Below are 21,889 nucleotides of genomic sequence, written 5' to 3' on the forward strand. Positions count from 1 at the left end.
CAGGGATTTTTTAAACACTGTCGTTTTGACTTTGTGCCGTACTTGTGATGCAGTGAGTGCATATTGCTGCTCAAGGACCAACTCCTGTACCCTGCAGGACGCGTGGTTATTTAGAAATGACATAGCTTATAAGTGCAAAACCACAAGTACTTTAAGACTCCATATGTGGTGGGGTGTGAGGCAGATGCAGGACAACTAGGAATTCAGGTCCAGCCTTGATTATATAGGGAGTTTGAGGCCAGTATGGAGTAGTAAATGAAACATCATCTCAAATATGTATGTAAAATGTTAAAGAAAAAGGGGCCATGAATTTGAAATATTGCAACTGGGGTACATGGAAGCATTAGAGGGAGTAGTGAAAAAGGAAAAATTTCATAACTGTATCCTAATCTCAAAAACAAAAAACAAAGGAAGATTTTTACATAAACAACTAAAGTACACATTTAAAAAATCAGCAACATACTAGAAAAAGTACATCATCATATGACATACATAACATTTCATAAAATTGGCTCTTTTTCCCCCTGGGGACAGAGAAACTAAAGAAATGAGATTGAAAGTAAAAACAAATGAACAAAAACCCACTACCAAACACAAGGTGAGACAATCACTTATTTATTGGACAAGGCAAGGTCATTTAAAGAGAGAAAAATATATCCAACAATGGGTTTATTGGTGTTACAGGCATCAAGGCTCACAAACAGTATTCGATACATCATGGAAACCGGTCACGTACAGTCAAGAAGATGCTGTCATGTCACTCAAAAGTATGCCCCAAGTGCTTCGGAAGAATTATTAGGGAGTTACGTGCATACTTGCCCCCAGTTCACAATCTTCATTCCCTGCAGCTGAGCTATTAGCCCATAGGATTTGGCTAGTTCCCTGGTTATAAAGTGTGTTCCTGCATTCTGGAGAACTTTGATCAGTATATGTCTCCTATTTTTGAGTGTCACTGAAATCATGTCGGCTATACGTTACCTAGCACTAGATCACTTCCCTGGTTTTCAACTATCCTAGGCAGTAATGGACTATCACACAGTACTGTAAACAGAAGTCTACTGAACACACTTAGCACTGTTACAATGCACCCAAATCTGATTTAGTCTTATAGTACCATATTTCAAGAAGATAGCAGAAATTCAATGACATCGATTTTAAAAATGGGGGTATTTACCTGATCTGAGGTATACAAGCTGTCCAAAGGTGGACACATCTAAATTTACCATATCAATTATCCATCAAATGTTTTAGCATTATTTTAAGCAGGATTTTCTTGGCTGGGTAGACAAGAATAGATTTTAATATCCACTGTAGAAACCAGAACGGGTCAGACACTGGTGGCACATGCCTTTAATCCCAACACTTGGAAGGCAGAGGCAGGTAGATCTCTGTGAGTTGGAGTCTAGCCTGGACTACAAAGTGAGTTCCAGGACAGCCAGGGCTACACAGAGAAACCCAAAACCAAAGCAGGGGTGGGGGTGGGGGACTAGAATGGAAGTTAGAAGCTATAGGATAGAATGGATGTTTGGCTAGGAGGAAAGCTATTCTATTTAATAAGATCAACTCTAGAAGTCTGCCAAGTATCTGGCTTGCTCTCTTTAAATCCATTGATTTGTCAACTAGCTTTTTTCTGTGCTACTGTGGATGAGCCTAGGGTCTTGCACGTGCTAGGCAAGCATTCTACCAGATTTACGAGTCCGGAATGAGCATTCATTCCACATAGGAAACCATAGTTAGGACACTGGTTGTAAATGGTTAAATATTGTATCAATTCATTTATAGTAAATGATCAGAGTATGCATATAATAGACTATTGGTTTCTTAGGTCCTAGGTGGGACACACTGGGGGGAAATCAGAGGTGACTATGAAAGAATACAGGGCTTCCTGGAAGGGAGTGAAATGGCCTAGATTTATCAAATGGTTGCATAATTTTGTGAGTATATTTAAAGTTACTTAACTGTACCTTTTAAAATTTGTATAACTTCTTTAAAGATAAGGTCTCGCTGTGTATCTAATTTTGGTCTTGAACTTGTGTGACAACTTCCCTGCCTTGGCCTCCTGAGTGTTTGTATTATAGGCGTGAGCCACATATGGCAACTATACACCCTTTAAAGAATGAAAGTACAAAACACACAGATTCTCAGTAGCATTGTTATGAAAACACATTAAGAAGGGAAACAGTCTCCAAAGAGAAGAAAACAAGAGGCTCTTCAATCAAGTAGTCGAGGAGTATGGCAGAAAAGCCTGATGTACAGCATGCTTCGTGCATGCCATTTTGATCTATCACATTAGTCCTTGGATTCGCTTTTTGCGGGGATTAGGGTTAAGATAGGGATTCCTTAAGATAGCCCAGATTTGCCCTAAACTTGTGATCCTGGTTCAGCCTTGTAAGTGCTAGGTCTACAAGTGCATGCCACCACACCTGGCTTGGTTTCACACTTTTAGCCTATTTCTAAATTATTGTAGGTAATCAGCAGATTTATGAGTTTGTTCTCATTAGAGAACAGAATCAGTGCTCTATAGACTTAGCTAGCAAATCAGAGCTCAAGAATCACAATTCAATGTCAAGGGCCTGGGATGTAGTTCAGCTGGTACAGTGCTTGCCTAGCATGCATGAGGCCCTGGGTTCAGTCCCCAGGACCCCAAAAACCAGGTGTAGTGGCAGCACCTATCATCTTAGCGCTGACGCGGTAAAGGCATGAGGATCATCCTCAGCTACATACTGAGTTTGAGGCTAGCTCAGGTTATACAGAATCCTGTTTACAAACAAAACCAAAACCAACAAAGAAATGACAAAAGAACCTTGTCCTTTGAGGCTGTGCATGACTGGGCAGAAAGGCTGAGGCTCATTCCTATGAAAAAAATGCTACCAAGTAAAAGAGCATCTCGATATGAAGACCCTGCCTGAAACAACCCAAAAAGCATCAGGCAGGTTTCCTATCAAAGTCCATAGTAGTCCCTTTACACCTATATAATTTAACACAAGTATGTGTTCATGCTTGTGGAAAGCAATAATCTCTACAATGTAATGTTGAGCATCTTAGTTTTCTAGCGAAAAACCTACTCTGATTTTCTTAGAGTAAAACTACTGTTTCTGAAAAACATTCAATGCTGTGTCCTTATCCTCACCTTCAGCACCGCAGAGTGAAGATGGAAAACTCCAGGCCAGCTTTCAGTCAGAAGCTGCAAAACAACTTCTTAAATGACCTTAATTTTCTAAGAGAATTTAAATAGATTAACTCCAAATATTTAGAACATATTTGGCCTAGTTTCTTTGCATGTGCCTTTAGATAAAATGAGCCACTTCCTTTATTTTCACCAATTCGCTAGTTTACTGTGACAGAAACCAACAGACTTAGAATGAGTGAGACCAGCTAGTGACGATCAGTTTAGAACAGTCAGTTCTATTCTACGAGGCAAGATAATGAAGTCATAATTTGTCTTTTTGGTCTACTTTCAACTAATCTTCCATTACACAATCAGTGAAAATTTTATAACAAAAGAACATGAGTAGTTTTACAGCAAGATGAACTTGTTAAATATGTTATGATAGAATTTCTGACACAAAAATTGCTCACTGCACACAGAATCTCAGAAATGATGAAACAAGACAGCTGATGTTAGACAGTATCAGGGAGTGGGGTCCGGAGAGAAGCCATTAATAAAGTAAAAATTGGCAAGTATCTGTAAAGCAGAGTCACTTTTTAGGGGCCCCAAGAAAAACTGTAAAGTCACCATTTTGGTCTTCTTAAAGAAGTTGGTCTGATAAGAACCGAAGACCATTTGACTCTTGTGCTGCAAAATGCAGATGTTACATGGTATTCCAGGATTCCTAAAAACTGTAGTGCAAAAGAAAAGAAATCTACGAAAATAAATAATCACAAAAATCCCAACATTTTTCAGGGAAGTATGTTCGAAATAGTGACTTTTACAAAACATGGGAATTGTTTCAAATGAACAGAAAACCTCTATAGGAAAGTTCAAAGACTCATTTCATAGATAATTCCTACACCATTTGATTGGATCAACAATGTATAAACAAGGGCCATAGATTATTGAACTAGCTCTGAAATAGCAATATAAATACTGATGTTGGGGGGGAGTGTTTTACACCCCAAACTCCAATACTCAATTCTGTGTCTGTCCTGTTATTTAATTTGTAAAAAGCTTAACGGCGCAGTGAGTCAAACTTTCGTAACTTCAGCGACGTGTTAGAGGACAATGCATCTAGGTTGGAAGAATTTGTTGCATCTGAAGGCCGGAACAGCACTCGACCACGATGGTTAAACACATAAAAAGATGGGTGATTCCTTAAGGTATCAAATGTCCTTAAAAGAAAAAAGAACACCAATTTTTAGATAAACCTTTATAAAAGCCCATTTGAAAAGTAAGCAGGCTTCTAATGAATTATAAATTTGTTGTGAGTTACAGATTAGACTACAAAAGGTAATCACAATTGTACTGCATATTTTTCCTATACAGAGAATGTAAGAAACTTGGAAATGACCACAAAGTTCTCAGACTTTCTCTTCTTCAGTCATTTCTCCTGAGATGTATAGCAATAACACATACTAGATAAACTTCCGTAAACCTAACCTAGCCTACGATAAGCCGCCTTTCCAATACCAGCACACAGACTGCACCTCTGATTATTCTCTTTTAGCCCAAGCTATAAATATTTCAAGCCATAAGAGATTTCACGGGTCTGTTTTGCAAGTACAGTGAACAACTCCATTTGGCTTTCTGAATATATTATTGGCCAAACTCAACTATTTTGCTGCCCCCTCCTTGATGTCATTTGGTTTGTCTCCTTGCCTGAGATCCTTCAAAGATTCTTCCAGTGAGATCTGTATCCTAGTCTAGCAAAGTCCATAAACATCTTGAGATACTAGTGTTTTTTAAATCACTAATTTAATTAATTTAAAAAAGTAGAAATTAAAAAAGTGTTAATTTAAACACTTTTAGTGTTTGCTTTTAAATATTCTTTTCTGAAAAGAACCAGAATCCTGTATTTATGGGAAAAAAGACCAAATCTCAAAGTTAGCCCCACTTAAACACTCAGGTATCTCAAGTATATCTCCAAACGGAAATATTTGAGAGGTAGCTCAGGCTGGAGAGGTAGATCAGGCTGGAGAGGAAGCTCAGGCTGGAGAGGTAGCTCAAGGAGGGAGAATGTGTACTACTCTTGCAGAGAACAGGGTTTAGTCCTCAGCATCCATGCTGGGTGGGTGGATCATAAGCACCTCTAGCTCCACTTCCAGGGGAACCCGATTCCCTCTGGCCTCCACAGGCACCTGCATGCATAGAGTGCACATAAACTCATGTAGCCACATGTACATAAGTATAAAATAATCTTAAAATAGATGGAAATAATGAAGTAAATGGAGGGGGATGAACTTGCTCCACTATATAGATGCTGCCTGTGAATGTTTCAAAGAAAATATTATAAGGGATTATTATTTCTTGATAAGGAAGGTTGGGAAAGTCCAGAAATAGAATTAAAGAAAACAAAGTAAAATATGGGGCAAGAAAGCAAACAAAAAAACAGGAGAAATTTGAAGAACATCAATATATTTAATCCACACACAGAAATAGGGCTGAGGGCAGGACTCAAGTCAAGATTAAGTTTAAATGACAGACAAAACAGAAAAATCAGTTATTTTTCAAAAGAATAAGCTGGGACAAGAGGATAAAAGCATAAGAAAGGGAGGGGAAAGAAGGCAGGAAGGGAGTAAGTACATGGGCAGGAAAAGCAGGAAAGGAAGCTAGTTAATGTGTCTGAGCTATTACCTGTCTGTAGACCTATTTTCATCCACCTCTCACATTCTAAGCAACTAATACTTTTAGGTCACTAGCATGAACCAGAATCTAATATCTAAGTTTTACTGTTCTTCTTTTTTTTTATTGTTTTGTTTTGAAGCAGGGTCTTCCCAATAGAGCTCAGACTATCTTGGAACTCACAATCCTTCTGCTTCTCACTTCTCAAGAGTTCTGGGCTTATAGACGTGTGCCACCATACCTGGCTTTCAACTTCTGCTTGCCCTATGACACCAAACACTGACTTAATATTTTTCTCTCATTACCCCTACAAACTACAAAACCATAAGACAAAAATGAAACCAACTTTTATGTAGCTGAAAACAGACTATAAATCATGTACATAAAAATTTCTTTCAAATTAAGCTTCTGAAAAGGGACTTACTTATTCTTTAATTCTGAAGTGGCATCCATGTCTTTGAACTCCCCTGCGATATGAACTATGCCATAACAGGTAACTGCAAAGGCCAGAAGTGTCTGGAGAACTATCTGTGAGTATAAAGATGCAGATTAACATAAAGCATATGAGTGCTACTGGACAACTGACAGGCCACTTTTCCCCTCTGGGTGACATTGTTTTTTAAGATGAATATTCTTTAATAATTTTTACTAATGCTTTGAGAATTTCATACAATGTGTTTTGATGATATACCTCCCATTTATTCCACCCACATCTGTCTCTGTTTCTTTGACCCCCAAGTTTGTATCTCTTCTATATTAAATTACTGTTTAATAACCCCAAGAGTCGACCTTTAAGGAAAATTGTCCCTCCTTCCACCAGACGCCATTAACTGTCCATAGGGCATCAGACCCTTCCTACTCCACACTTGACTCTTGACAGGCTTGATGCTGTGCAGATGACTACAGATGCTGAGTCCTGAGTGCAGTGTTCCTGTCATGTCCAGAAGACAGTTTCCCTATGATTCTCCCTGACTTCAGGCTCCTATAGTGTTTCTGCCTCATTTTCCATGATGGTCTTTGAGCCTTGGAGAAGGGGTATAATATAGACCCCTTAATTAATTAATTAATCCCATTAATCATGGCTGAAATCAATGAACTAAAAACAAAAATATAAAGAATCAATGAAACAAAGAGTTGGTTCTTTGACAACAACTGGCACACCTTCAGGCCAAGTTAACCAAATGAAAGAAAAGAGTGAAATTAATGAAATTAAAGAGGACAACAGAGCCATGGAGGAAATTCAATCCTTTCAACATTTACATTCCACCAAGCTGGAATAATCTTTTTAAATATTGATGATTTTCTAAATGTATGTGATCTACCCAAATTAAAGCAAGATAATGTGAATAATTTAAAGACTTCCATACTAACCAATGATATAGAGGCAGTAATTAAGACTCTCTCAGCTAAAAGAAGCCCGCTGCATGACTTCTAGCAAGCATTCCTCAGTACCACACATCAAGGAGTCATTTCTTACTTGAAAAGATTGCATTTAGACACAATAAAATCTCTTAAGTATAATAACAATTCTGATGTTTTAGGAAGTGAACTTAGCAACATGCTCACAGAAGCAAAATCACCAAGTACTTAATGTACTAAGTACTAAGCCACTCTGAACTCAAGTACCAAACTGTCTGCTCCCAAGAGCAATTAAAACTCTTCTTCGTTGTTACTGTTTAGTATCAGAGAGGGCACAAAGCATATGAGCACAATGTAAAGAAAAGCAGCAAAAAGGTATCAGATACCCAACAACCAGCTAAACTTCCAGTCTTTTCACCTGTCTCATTTGAAACAGAGTCAAGTTGGCATTAAACTCATAATCCTCCTGCATCAGCCTTTCCAGGTATAGCAATTATAGGTGCATGCCACCAAACATGGCTTCCCAGAACCTTCCTTCTCAAAGTTAACTATTTTACTAATTGTGCGCTAATCCATTCCTTGTTCTTCCTGGCAGTTTTCCTTCTGTTTCTGATCAGTTAGGGAATGTCCTTTACACATTATCATTTACTTTTACTCCTTGTCACTATCATTTAAATGCACTCAAATATATCCTTTGAGTCTAGCTGTCTTCCCTCAACATCGTTTGTGAGATTCATCCCGCAGCAGTACTCTCTTCCTTTTCGTTGTGCTTAGTACCTAACATATGAAAACACTACGATTTACTGCGTTATTACTGGGATGTTTCTGCCATTTTTACAAGGCCCACATAAATATTCCTACATGTTTCCTGGTAAACAGGAATGAAAACTCTGAGTACAGAGTATATATATGTTCGATGTATTACATAACACCAAACTGCTTTCCAAACAGGTTGTGCAAGCGACAATGCTGAATGTTTGAAATTAACCAACACAGGATAATGAGCCTATTTTCTGAATTCTGATCACATAAATTTTATTTTAAATAGATATAAGTGACTGTATGTCTGTGTATAGCTCTGTACCAGTCTTTAAACACAGACGAATTAGCCACAAGTTATCACTGTCTAAATTAAAATCTAATGACATCTGAAATGACACTTTACATTCCAACCACTAATATTACAAAGAGATTGTCTTGTTTTGTTGTTTTTAAAGACAGGGTCTCAGGTTGTTTTCTTTTCTACCATGCCCAATTTATTGGGCGTAGAAAAGCAAATACAGGGATGTGTGTTTGTTAGGCAAACACTGTACTGAGTTACATCCCTAGCTCTACAGAAGCTGTCCTTCACAGAACACACTGTTAATAAGAAAGTGGAAAATCAATGAATTGTCATCAAAATATGTTCCAGAAAGATTATGTGCAGGAAAAGTTAACTCTACAGTGGGTGTACTGGCACACGACTATAATCTCACCACACAAGAGATGAAGGCAGCAGAATCAACACTTTCAGGGTCAGGCTTGGCTCATATGATTTCAGTGCTAACCTAGGCCCTGTTGACTCTGTCTCACCAAACAAAACAGAAACAAAACTAGCTAATTACAAAACTCCATACACACTTAGTACTGGATAGAGAGCTCTTCCCTGGGGAAGACCATTTCTCCCTGATCTTAGCATTGCTTAGTTGGCTATGCTTTGTCTAAGGCTGAGGCCCCATGGTCATCCCTGAAATCATACACACACATACAAGTAACATTACAAGAACTGAGCAGGTTATATTTATATATTTAGGAATATATACATATATGTATATGTATATAACAATAACTAAAGAAAGAGAGACCATGAACTTGAGTGAGAGTGAGGGGTGAGTGCATGGGAAGCATTGGGAAGGAAGAAAGGAAATGGAAAAATGATATAATTATATTTTAACTTCAAAAACAATTTTTAAATGACACATACACATGCTTAATGCTCTTTTGAAGGATCTAGTTTTCACCTTAAATTTGCCATTTGTTTCATATTTATTTATAGGTGGGGGCAGCATAAGTGTCACAGCTTAAGGAAGGGTCCAAATCTGAGACATCTTGCACAAGTTAGATCTCTCCTACCATGTGGGTTCCAGAGAACAAATTCAAATTAGCAAGTGTCTTTACCCACTGAAAATCTCACCAGCCCCCAAAAGCTGTTTCAATTAGGTAAAATAAAGTACATGTACCAAGACAACACTGTATATACATTTTAAAAGCCTAAACACTGATGGCCTTTAAACTTAAGAGCAAATGCGAAGTTGCCAGGGAATGCGAAGAACTTACAATTCTTGTAAGTTTAAATCTAATAACAGTAAATTGTAAAACAGTCAAGTGGGGAATAGGTATTAATTCAGGTTAACAGCCACCTTCTTTCAGTTTTGTCATCCATTCCTATCTGTAAATAATGTAGTGTCAGCACTGCCTGTCCTTAAACTTCATTTTCAAAAGTGCCAGTCAAATGGCTGAGGAGGTGAGGATGCTTGCCATCAAGCCTCATGTCCTGAGATTCTTTTCCCCAGGACCCACAAGGTAGAAGGGAACTGACCCCTGCTTTCTTTTGACATACACACTTGTGCTATGGCATGAACTGCTACACAAATAATAAAATATTTTAAAAGGAATTTTTTATAAAACCTTGAGCCAAATAATTTTTAAAGGCCAGATTGTCAGTACAGAAACTTCTAGAAAGGTGCGCCCATTTCCTTCTTTAGTTTTTGCTTTTATGACAAAGGTCTTACTCTGTAGTCTACGTTGACTTCAAACTCACAACAATCCTCGTGCCTCAATCTCACAATTGCTGTGATTATAGGTGTGAGCCACCATGTTTGATCAAAAGGATCGAATAGAATTTTTTAAGATTTCAAAATCTTTAGATTTAACAGTGATAAAAGCAGTTAACAGCTGGGCAAGGTAACACAGGGCTTTAATCCTAGCATTCAGGAGGCAGAGGCAGAGGCAGAAGCAGAAGCAGGCAAATAGAGCTCTGTGAGTTTGAGACTAGCCTGGTCTATATAGCAAGATCGAAGCCAGCCAGAGCTGAGACCTTAATTTAAATAAAAAGAAGCAGGTAACAAATGCCATATCATGCTTGAAAATGATAAAGAAGAATAAAACAAAAGAAATAAGATTTGTCAAGAGCAAAGTGGCTGAGTTTAAGTGTGTACTTAATGGAATATAAATGACCAACTTACATCTATTGGTAGTGATTCATCTTCCTTTTCCGTTAGTCGCATATAAGAACGATCTATAAAGCAGAAGCACACCATTAGGAAATTATAGCCCATTTGCCTTTCTGAAAATGCAGGAAAATCAATAGACCAAAGAAGTGGCTGACTAATATGCTACATAAAGCGATGATCACAGATTCCTCAAAAACCTCTTGTAATGTAGTCAGCCTTACCTTTATGAATTAGTTCATGCTCCCTATGGCCTGTCTTATCACCTTAAGTGAGTGACAGATGAGCAAATATGAAACTGAAAGAACTATGCATAATTTTTCATTAGTATAGAAATTCTGAAATTGTTTCTTTCACTAAGTCATCAACAAAGTCATAATTATCTAACAATCAATAGAAATACAAACATTTTCAATGATGAATAACCCTGCCACTGCATAGTGAAGCCAAAGTGACAACTGGTATGGAAATGTTCCTCTTCAGTGTAGTGGTGTAGCTGGAGTTCCAGGACATCAATTTCTGTCCTTGCTATGCCCTAATCCTGCTGCTGCCTTCATCTCAGAAGGCAGCAAGGGATTAAAGCCTGGAATCATGATTTAAACTGGTAACCCCAAGTCAGACATAGCATGTATGTTTCTTCTGTTTACTATAATTTACTGTACCTCATTCAAGACATCCTCAACAAGCCCAGCATGGGTTTCCATTGCAGAACGTTACAATGTGAAAGTGACCAGAGTATTTCTTAGTGTCAAAGGGCTATAGAACAGATGCACTGGCTGAGTTTCCTCTGTGGCAAATAGGACTTTGAAAGGTGAAGAGGGTTTATTTAGTTCATGATCAGTGCCCTGCTATATCAAAGGTCATTACTGCAGAGATGAACATGTTCCAACACCATAGGATGCTGTCTGCTGCCACAATTTCCCATGACACAATTCGTGTCAAAGGGAAACAGCAGTCTTTTGCCAGCATGAACAGTACAGAGGTCTTGCTTCAGTCCACAAGACATTCTCATTACTTGAAAAATATAAAAATCCAAATTTCAATTCTACATCAAGTAGGACATCTACTTCTAGATTAAATAGGACAATTCCCACTTTATAATGTACTCTAGGCTTAAAATGTCCAAGCAGTTTTGTGTGAATGTGTTAGGGCTGTTTAAAAAGTATGTATGCAGGCAGAATAGATTTGAATTTACAGAGCCTATAAGGACAGGGTAAACGAAAAATCAATCCAATATCAAATGTCCTTTGGATTAACCTTCTAATGTCACACTTCTAGCTAGCTTTCTTGTTTGAATGAATTCAGCTCTGGCTCTTTAACACTATCTTCAACTAGGCATTTCTTCATTGGGGAAATAAGAACTCCAAAAGGACTTCAAGCAAGGGCCTTCCTTTCTGTGTGACTGTATATTAGATCCAAAGCTTACTTTGAAAATAACCAGTACCCCAGTGTATCCTATTCTCCTCCAGGACAGTGCTTCACAAACTAGTGTGCACATAAATCGCCCAGGGATTTATTAAAACGACTATTCCGATTCAATAGTTCTGAGGTGGAGCCTGAGTAGACACTAACAAGCTCCCAGGTGATGTCCATGATGCTGCTCTATTGACCACACTATGAGCAGCAAGGTTCTAAGGCACTTTTCCCGGGGTCCCACCAAATTACCACTCCCCATGAACATTTATGCATACACATATACACCCCTTTCCCGTATCCATATTATCTTACTGTAATTATTTGTTGGCCCACTAGCTTTTCCACTAGCCTAAGAATTCCCTTAAGGAAGCACGGTACCTCTAGTACATAAAAGCAGAAGCAACTTCAATTATTGATCTGAGAAAAAAATTAAAACCCCACCATACAGCACGTTATCTTTTGCCCAAGGTCACGCAGATTTAATAGTTAAGCAAAATTTTAACAACCAACCTTTTAAACCAGTCCACTGCTCTTTCCCCGTGTCACAGTGCCTCCCTGAGGCAGTCGGTCACTTAACTTCTCAGTCTCTGCCTGGACAGCAGAGTGCCCAGGATCTAGCTGTCACGATGCCACATGCATTTCAAGTTCTTAATTCTACACTTTGTCTGAGCTGCTTTATGCTACATCTGACATCTCGTGTCTTGAGTCCTGGGACAGACTCCTGGTTTGAATTCTTTCTCGAACATCAGCAACCTCTTTTAACCATCCTGAAATCTAGGTGTTCCACAACCCTCCAATTTCAAGCCTTCCGTTGAGGACCCTAAATTGCTTTAGTTACCCCAACCTAAAATGTCTCTAAACACCTCTTCTGCACTGGGTCCAACAGTCCTTAGGGGAGCGCCCCCACACAGCCCCTGGTGTCCCTCACGCGAGCAGTCCCCGTTCGGGAGGCACTTACGCTGCGCAGCTGAAAAGGCAGCGTGGGCTAGGGCAAAGAGCCCGACGCCTACAAGCCCCTTCCACAGCGATGGCGCCATGATTCAGAAGGAGCGGCAGCCCAACAAAAGGAGACGAAGGGCGGCTGAGGTATTCCTTCTTTCACCGGCGGGCGTCCACGCGGCGCAGAAACATGACGTCACCAAAGCCCTGGGCGCGAAGTGCCGGTAGCTGCCAGACTCAGAGAGCAGTGAGAACGCGGAAAAAGGAATGCCGGGAAGAAGGAGAGAGCGACACGGAAAAAGGTCCTGCTGCCTCCTCCGCGTCTGCGCAGTGCAGTTTCCCTAAGAGAGGTGGGGCTGAGTGCGGGGCGTGGAAGAACAGGCCAAGCGAGACCAATGGGAAGATGAGGTAGAGCGTCCGCAAATAAGCACGGGATTTGGAGAAGGGGCGGGACTTACGGAAATGGCCTGGGAGGAGAAGAAGGTGGGGCTGGTGGCATTGGTAAAAGGCTGTAGGTGTAGAATTCAAAAGCCTGGTACTTGGTATTTGTTAATTGGCTAATTTAATTGCTTTTCCTTCGAACAGAGTGCTTTCCTTTCAGTAAGCCTTTCCTATGCCTCTGACCTCAGAAAACTGGTACTGTGGCAGGTTGCTAGGTCATTAACGTGAGGAAATAAATAAAGTGGAAAGGGTAATAACTTGGGGTGTTGGAGCCCTGAACGCTTGGCGTGCTGGGGACTCTCAAAGAATTAGTTCAACTTCTTACCTTTCTACTTTACGTTTCTATGAGCAAGATCCACACAAAAGAGAGTGTAGCACAGCAGGACTGTTTTGTCAAGAAGAAAGCTAGCATGTATTAAGGAGGAGATTCGAGAATAAGGGGATGCATAAAACATAGTCTGATCAGCATACAAATGTAACCTTTCTCCGTTTTTATCTTCATCTCCTTAAATGTAGGCATTCAGAAATGAGGTGTTTCCTTGATCTCTTTTCATTCTCCTCTCTGTTGACAAGCTCGTTAGTTCATTCCCACTTCAGACCAGCTTAGTTAGAGCAGTGATTGCGAATCAACAACATTGCCTCAAATACCGTTAACTCCTTAGCTCCAGGTCAGCATTCCTAGCTACCCACTGCTGGATATTAATTTGTGTGTGAATAGATCCTGCGGGCATGACATTTTATGGCCAATTGTAACCTCAACTCTATATAAGTTACTTCAGTGCCCCTGGCTAAGTGGCACAGCTTTGTAAACTGCATATCACAAAGTAAATGTATAGCAAGATTACTGTTCTTTCCCTTCACTCTCCAAAGAACTGTAACATCTGAATCCATTGACTCATCAGTACCTGGTCAGTCCTGCGGGTCCTTACTATGCCTTTTAAATTTGAAGCATTCCCACTTGTGATCTCCTTATTCTATCATGATCTTATATCACCTTCTAAACTATGTTATTTATTTATTATATTTGTTGGGTGACTATTGTTTGCTGCCTCTCTTCCCACTCTGGAATGAGAGCTGCAAGAAGACAGCTTTCTCTCTGTATAGAGCATGGACAGGAAAGCAGCAGACATTGAGTACAAACGTGTTGAATGAAGGATGAGTAAACGGTGGCAAAGAACACAGAGTGATTTTGTCACGGAAAGGATCTTTACAGAGGTTCCACCTAGTATTTTGAGTTGACTTTTAAAAATCCCTGCAGTCTTTTGATATACTTGGGTTTCTTCAACTTGGAAAAACTGGATCCAGTCAAAATAAGTCATAGTTATTACTGTTCTCTGGGCCTTCTCCACACAGTGCTTAATCAACATCATTTCAGTATCATGCATTCCTTACAAAAAGAGAACTACCACTGAACTTCATGATTACACAAGCCAGCTAATCACTATTTAGTCAGCAGGAAAATGAGACGTTGCAATATAGAAAACATAGTTTTTTAAAACCCATCAAAATTTTGTTTTAGCTTAAATAATGGTCACATTGAGATGGAAATAAAAACTTTCCCACATATCCTAATAGCTTATCTGAAGTGGAAAATGATTAATAAAAGGCTAGAGGGTTTTGAACAGAGACAGGTGAGGAGTGCAGAGGGGAGGAGAGGAGAAGAAAAAGAGACTGACTCTCACTCTGCAGGCCTCAGAATCATAATTGAAACTTTTGAACTTTATCCTCGCAACCAATCAATGCTGGGGCACTTGGCATGTAACACTATGAACAGCTAAGAATTTTCTGGAAGTGTCTGAGCTCTGGGTCGAGAGAGAGAGAGAGAGAGAGAGAGAGAGAGAGAGAGAGAGAGAGAGAGAGAGACACCCACTGAGAAGTTATTTGTATAAGTCACCAGTGCATTTTCCTAGGCTTCAGAGAAGTGGCTCGGTTTTGCTTCTCCATTCACTTAAGATATGTTTGCATCCATCTGCATCAATCATGCAGCAGTCCTCTCCTTGACCTTTATCAATGTATCAAGTACCAGAAAACTAGCCTAGGTTTATGTTTTCTAGTCACAAACTGTTAAATCGAGTTCATGGGGCTTGCTTGAAAACAGGGTCTTGTCACAGTGCGCAAGCTGGCTTCAAACACTTGGGCACAAGTGGTTCTTCTGCCTTGCCCTCTACAGAAACTATAGGACTATAGATACATGTGGACCACCATGCTGTGTAATAACATTTCAATGGTCTATGTAGATTCCAACTTGAAGGGAGATCAAGGTGTTCATAAATAGTTATTGAGAAATGGATCATACAAACAGGTAACTAGAATGTATTTCAACATGATTCAACAGTTTGGGGTTAGTCCCAGAGTACAAGATGAGAATACCAAGAGCACTGTTATCCTGAGGTCTTAAAACAAAATTCAAACTGCCTGGGACACAGTATTTAAATTCCTATGTGTCCACAGAAATGCCTTAGCTAACTATCCATTCCTGCAAAAACAAAAAATAAAGCAAAAACAAAAAAAGACTTTCCACATGTACCATGGATTAATGATACAGAGGTGGGAATAACGATAGCTAAGGTATTTATAGAGAAACATTTTCCAGGCTAATCTAGAGACTAATCTAGGTTGGCTAGGAAAAGTGTCCCAACACATTTCAATCTCTCATATACAATTTCCCCTCTCTCTGGCATACTCTGACCAAGTTTGAAAATTCACTTTCCTTGTAAATATGTTTCAATTACAGATATCTGTAAGAAGAATATATAGTATGTACTAAAAGGGCTTATGAGATGGATTAGCAGGTAAGAATGTCTACTGCCAAACATAATGACCTCAGTTCAACCCACAGAGCCCACAAGGTGGTCAGGGAGAGAATGACATCCTGATAGTTGAGCATGTGTGCATGTGCAAACACATGTACACACATGTACACACACACTGAATTAAATAATCAAAAAACTTTCTTTAAGGTATTTATATTAGGGAATATATCTCTATATCTCTGGGTAACAAATTCTAGAACTCTATTGATTACTAGGCACACTATCCTGGTTGCCTGCCCTCTCTCTGTATCTGTTGTTCCTCCCTCCCTCCCTCCTCCCTTCATGGACTTAGCAGCAAACAGGGAATTGCATAGGTCTTTCTCAGGTAAGGAAGCAGATCAATAAAAGAAATTGAATCATTCAGACAGGCAGATCTTCCCAGGATCCATATAGGCTTTACGTAACACATTCATTATGCAAAAAGTGCTTTGTCCAGGTTCCCTGTAATCTGCCAGAGAAGCATTCACACGTTTTTTTAAACAACAACAAATCAGGACAAAGCAGAATCCCTTGGACACATTTTCCCCTTTAGCTGGGCAGATGTATAGCCCTTATCAGAGCCTAGGCCTCTTTATGAACAGCTTCTGGAGGCCCCAGGTGACTCCCTAGCTCCCAGAACTGGAGTCTAGGTCTCTGGTTTGAAGCTCTTCATAGGAAACTAATATTTTCAAACTTGACAGTGAATCAATTCATTTTCTTCTCACGGCCATAGTGTGTACTTGGAAGAAATTCAAAGGAGACATTCCAAAACATGTATCTCAAAAAATCTAGGTAGTACCTTGGCTTTTGGAGAATCAGGCCTTAATATGATTGTATTTACATGATTCATGCCTTTGAGAATTCTTTGCTGAATTACTTCTACTACAGCAGTTTCCCAGAGCATGTACTGTGGATTGGCATAAGGCTTGGACCCTGGATTTTCCATTTGTTCACCTGATAGACAGAAGGAGCTACCCATGTCTTCTGTGTGCTCATTTCCTCACCTGTAACTTGAGGAAAATCATAGCTGTTACAATTGAGTGACATGATGCCTTTGAGGTGTTTGAGTAATCTCTCACACTGTAAGCACTTGGTAAATGCTGATTATTGTTTTATTATTTAAAAATACTTATTTTTAAAATTGTGTGTGTGTTATGAGAGCATCTGTGGATGTGGATGGGTATTGTGCACACGAATACAGGTGCCTACAGAGGTCAGATGTGCAGCGTTACCCCTTAGAGAGGGAGTTACAGTCAATTGTGCCTGTAACTGTAACACCTGCTATCTGCCTGGTGTGGATTCTGGAATTGAACTCTGCTTCTTGGGCAAAACAGTACGTGGATGTTGTCTGTGCCCTGGACAGCTCCCTACCTGCTCTTGAGGGTTGGGGGTGAGTTGCTGCTGAGTCAACCACACAGACTCCTGGACTGAGCTCATGATGTGTTCCCTTCTTGGGAAAAGTCAGGAAGTCCCACAGCTTCAGTACTGAACTTACTGCTCCCAACTGTATTGCTGGCTCTGCTGTCACCTCTGAACTGTCATGCTATATTTCTAACTCTCTCCTACAGTGTCTGTGTGTGCATTTCCCATCAGTCTCCTTTGTTGTTTTTGGACAGGGTCTTATTGTCTTTCATCCCTGGCTGGTCTGGCACTTGTTATACAACCCTGGCTACCTTCAGATTCATGACAGTTTTTCTGCCCCAGCCTTCTGAATGCTCGAATTATAGTCATGTGTCACCATGCCTGGATTCCCACAAGTTTCTGTCTTCTACCCTGTCCATAGGCAAGTTCAGCCTTTTGACTTCCTACTATTACTGCTAATAGGTCTATGTTTTCCAGTTATGTGGGTTTGAACCTGGAAGTCCTTTTGCAGTGTCTTTTTTCTTTCTTTCTGGCATTGGCAGGACTGAACCCAGGGCCTTGCTTATGTTGATCAAGTGCTTTCCCACTGAGCTACATACACACTGGAATTTGTATCAGTTTGCCACATTCATTCCTAACATACCCAATAAATTAGGACCCTATTACATTTTAATACTACTTCTGTTTCATTTTCTTTCTTTTAGTTATCCTTTATTTATTTATTTATTTATTTTTTATTTTTTGGTGAGAAAGTGTGGTTCTCTGAATGAGAAATGTTCCCCCGTTAACTTGGATATTTGAATACTTGGTTCCAAATTGGTGGTACTGTTTGGAGTGGTTTAAGTGGTTCAGCCTTGGTGGGAAAAGTATGTCATTGGGTCAGGTCTTGAGATTATATAGTCTCACCATACTCCCAATATGCCCCCTCACCTTCTTGCTTGCCTTTGAAGACCTGATTTCCTGGCCCCCTGCTCCTGCTGCCACGCCTGCCACTCGATGTTATGCCTCTCCACCATGGCGGGCTGTTATCCCTCTGGAACTATGAGCCAAAGCAAACTCTTCCTTAAATGCCGTTTTATCACGGTGACAAAAAAGTAACTAATATCGAGAAGGCACAGAATCTCACTGTGTAACCCAGGCTGGTCTCAAAATCTTGTCACTACTACCTACCTCAGCTTTCTACATGCTGGGATCACAGGTGTGTGTCAGCCATGAGAAACTGTTTTTTCTAAACTCCTAATTGATGCCCCCAATACTCATCACTCTGCATGACATTTATTCCCCTTTCTGCTGCCAAACCTAAATTGGGGGGGGGGGGACTTGTGAATGGGAAAATAAAGGAGTTAAACATTTCATTTGCATTGTAGATCTTCTGTAATGTGAGCTAAAGCAAACTTTCCTGCCTTTCTCCCAGTACAGGAGTTTGTTAACTGTTTATCAGGCACTTCCAGTGAACCAAAGATTGTGCTGAGCACTAGGCTAAACTTATCTGTGTTTTTCAGTTATCAAGTATTTACTGAGTACTTACTATGTACCTGGCATTGCAAAGTCCTCTTTCAGTTTATCCTTGAATTGAGTCTATGTTCTCATGGAAATTCAATGCCACTTGAGAACATGGAGATTTCTTTTGTACTCAGTGAAATTCAAGGGACATTTATTAGTGCATTGATATGGTATGTGTTATTGAATACTTTTTTACTTTTTATTTTGTATTCGTGAGTGCAGTGAGTGCCTGAGTGAGTGCGTGCGTGCACGTGTGTGTGTGTGTGTGTGTGTGTGTGTGTGTGTGTGTGTGTGTGTGTAGGCCACACAACTTGCAGGAGTCAGTTTTGTTCTTCCACCATGTGAGTCAGGCTTATCAGCATATATCTTTACCCACTGAGACATCTTGTCTGCCCCAGAGTATTTACTTTGGTTAAGTTTTGTATTAGGTGCTGTTGGTAAAGGACAAAGTAATATCTAATTTCTGCCTTGGAGGTGCTCATGATCTTAGAAAATGAATATAATAATGTATGTGGACAGCTAGGATAGAGATTTGCCCACAGGGGTCAGAGTCCTTAGGAACAGGAGTCTCCAACTGAGTCTGAGGACATCCTGGGAGTTCAGTGACTTTCAGTTTGAGTTTTGTCAGCCATGGAGAAGTTAATTTCGGAAGGATGGGGTGGTAGTCCTATCCAAGCAGGAGAGGCACACAGAGAAACATACAGGAGATCCATTTGAACCATTGTAGAACTACAAGGTGTAGTGTTTTGTGTTTCAGAATATCTGAGGTAAATAGCTCAGGGGAGGACAGACTATAAGAATGAAGCAGCAGCAGCCTGGCGCCTCGGTGCTCCCAGCATTGTGCTCCTTAGTGAGGGATCAGAAATGAATGGGGGGCACTGGAGGATCTGGAGCAAGGGTGGACATAGAAAAGCAAAGTGGGACTTCAAAAACTGCTGTCTCATAGGAGGCTGGAGAATGAATGACAGGGACTAAGGCAGAGGTCACACTCTTCCCAGAAAGGGTCACATAAATACCTTACTTAGGCTTTGCAGGCCCCAAGGCCTTTCCAACTCTGCCCTTGTTACAGAAAAACAGCCATAAATGGTGAGCAAACAAATGGCACCACTTTTCTCAACACTCTACCTTGGATGGACACTGAAAGTTTGATTTCATGTGAGGAGACTTTCACATCACCAAGGACCCTTTTGGGTTATTATTATTGTTATTTTAAAATGTCAAAACTGTCTTTAGCTTTCAGTTGTTTTAAGAAACAGATGATAGGTTTCTTTTGGCCCTTTGGCCAGAGTCTGATTTTTGATAATACCCACACTAGGGGATGTGATCGAAGAAAAGATAGAAATGCACTTGAAAGGCTTATCTCTCAGGCAAGAGGCAAAGCAGTGCAATGGCAATGGGGAAGCTTGAAGGAAGAGCTGTTTATCAGAAGATGCCTCCTGAACATGTTGACAGAGTAGCAGGGACAGGAAGGGGGTCACGGAACGTGGTGGGGTAGCATGGATGATGATTGGAGTTGCTTCTGGAAGAGGCAGAAAGTGAGACATGGCATGAGCTAGATTGTGGACTGTGTTTCTCAAAAGAGGAGGAAATACCTTTGACGTGAAACCGAGGTGGGGGTGGGTGGGAAGACATGAATGTGATCTTGAATAAATTGGAGGCAGGATTTTCCCAGAATGTTTTGAGTTTCCTTCCCAGTGAAAACAGAATCGAGGCTAGAATTCAGAGTTGTTTTTCTGATTATTGAAGTCTCTTAATGGTGGTGACAGGGCTGAGAGGAAGAGAGAAAGCCTATGAAGCAGACTCTCAAGCACTCTCAATGTGTAGGAGTGACCAGGAAGTGGTTAGGTGTTGAAAATAAGGAAAAGAGAAGGTGACAGTGCTTCCCATGAAGGGTGTGGGAGTAAAGGGGTTGAACAATAAGAAAGAAGCAAAGTGTCAGCTCCTTCAGGCTACATGATTCATGCTGTGTACACACACACACACACACACACACACACACACACACACACACACACTTGAAACTGCTTCAGAGCAAGTAAATAGAGGGGATCAGGGGCCCTGAGAGCAGCAGCTGAGGGGCTAGTTGGGAATGCACTGCAGAAAGCACCACACTGACCCAGACTGGCAGCAATGAAGAGAAAGGCATCTGGGAATGAGAAGTGGGAACAGTGTGTGTTTGAGAGAGGCTATTCCAAGGGGAGCCTAGGGCCATGGGTTTGACGGTCTGGTGGAGTTATGGCTGTGTACATTCCTCCTGGAGCCCTACTATCAAGAGGCTCTTGGTGCAAAGTATTAAGTTGCTGGAGTCATGGAAACTCTGGTGGGAGTCTGTGGCTGGAAAAGATTTGTTCATTGTGGTTGAGGAAACATACCTGTAACTGTGTTCTTAAGCTCCAGACCCTCCTCAGAAGGTGATTTTGTGCAGAGGCAAACCAGCCTTGGAACAAGCAGCTATGCCTGAAGGAGGAACCACTTTCAGGTGTTCTGCGGGGTGTGTGTGTGTGTGTGTGTGTGTGTGTGTGTGTGTGTGTTCCAGCTGGGTTTGAAGAGACCACACTGGGAACTCCAGGCATGTTCCTTGTCTGGGTTACTTGCCTGTATAAGGTAAGGTGCCCAGCCCTATGTGAACAGGGAAGTACAGTTAGACAGGAAGCACAGGAAAGGAGGCAGGTGGCCATGATCTTCTTGGGAAGATACACAGTTCCAGCTACTAACAGGAAGAAATGGGCCATTATTGATGGGAAAAATTCCTGGCCAGTCACACAGAACAACCTTTCTAGAGTTGTTTGATTTCCCTGAAGTTCGCTATCCTCCCAGTGCTTAAGCAGTTTTGTTAACACAGAGGCATCCACACCAGGGTTGTTTGTAGTTGTTCTTGGGTGATGCGGTCCTGAGATGAAAAGGTTTCACAATGTAAGTTATATCCAAAGTGGCAGGGCTGGGATAGATACTCGTCCTACTGCCATCATGAACGCTTTGAGGAAGGATGTCTATTCGGAGGGGATAGAATCAGCTAATTTGGAGGATATTCTCAATACCCAACAGTAGAGGCCTTAAGGCACAGTGGCAGGCAGGGCTTGAGACTTGTA

The 21,889-nt window shown here is 40.6% G+C and overlaps 1 protein-coding gene across 1 annotated transcript; it reads right to left on the reverse strand.

Moving 5' to 3' along the window:
* Positions 1–599: 599 nt before the first annotated feature.
* Mmgt1 (membrane magnesium transporter 1) lies at positions 600–12,935 on the reverse strand. The gene is made up of 4 exons (NM_001106970.1): positions 12,722–12,935; positions 10,363–10,415; positions 6,204–6,307; positions 600–4,329 (listed from the first exon to the last, which is right to left on the reverse strand). The coding sequence occupies exons 1-4, from the start codon at positions 12,798–12,800 to the stop codon at positions 4,170–4,172; spliced, it is 396 nt and encodes a 131-aa protein (NP_001100440.1). The 5' UTR covers positions 12,801–12,935; the 3' UTR covers positions 600–4,169.
* Positions 12,936–21,889: the final 8,954 nt, after the last annotated feature.

Source organism: Rattus norvegicus, chromosome X (genome assembly GCF_021556685.1).
Source record: "Rattus norvegicus strain SHRSP/BbbUtx chromosome X, alternate assembly SHRSP_T2T, whole genome shotgun sequence".
NCBI classification, from domain to species: Eukaryota; Metazoa; Chordata; class Mammalia; order Rodentia; family Muridae; genus Rattus; species Rattus norvegicus.

Coding starts and splice junctions, on each gene's coding strand:
- Mmgt1 (NM_001106970.1), bottom strand. CDS start 12,800: ATGGCGCCATCGCTGTGGAAGGGGCTTGTAGGCGTCGGGCTCTTTGCC. Junction 10,416..12,721: donor TGCCTTTTCAGCTGCGCAGC/GTAAGTGCCTCC, acceptor TCTGCTTTATAG/ATCGTTCTTATATGCGACTA. Junction 4,330..6,203: donor ACTTCAGAATTAAAGAATAA/GTAAGTCCCTTT, acceptor TTTTCTTTTAAG/GACATTTGATACCTTAAGGA.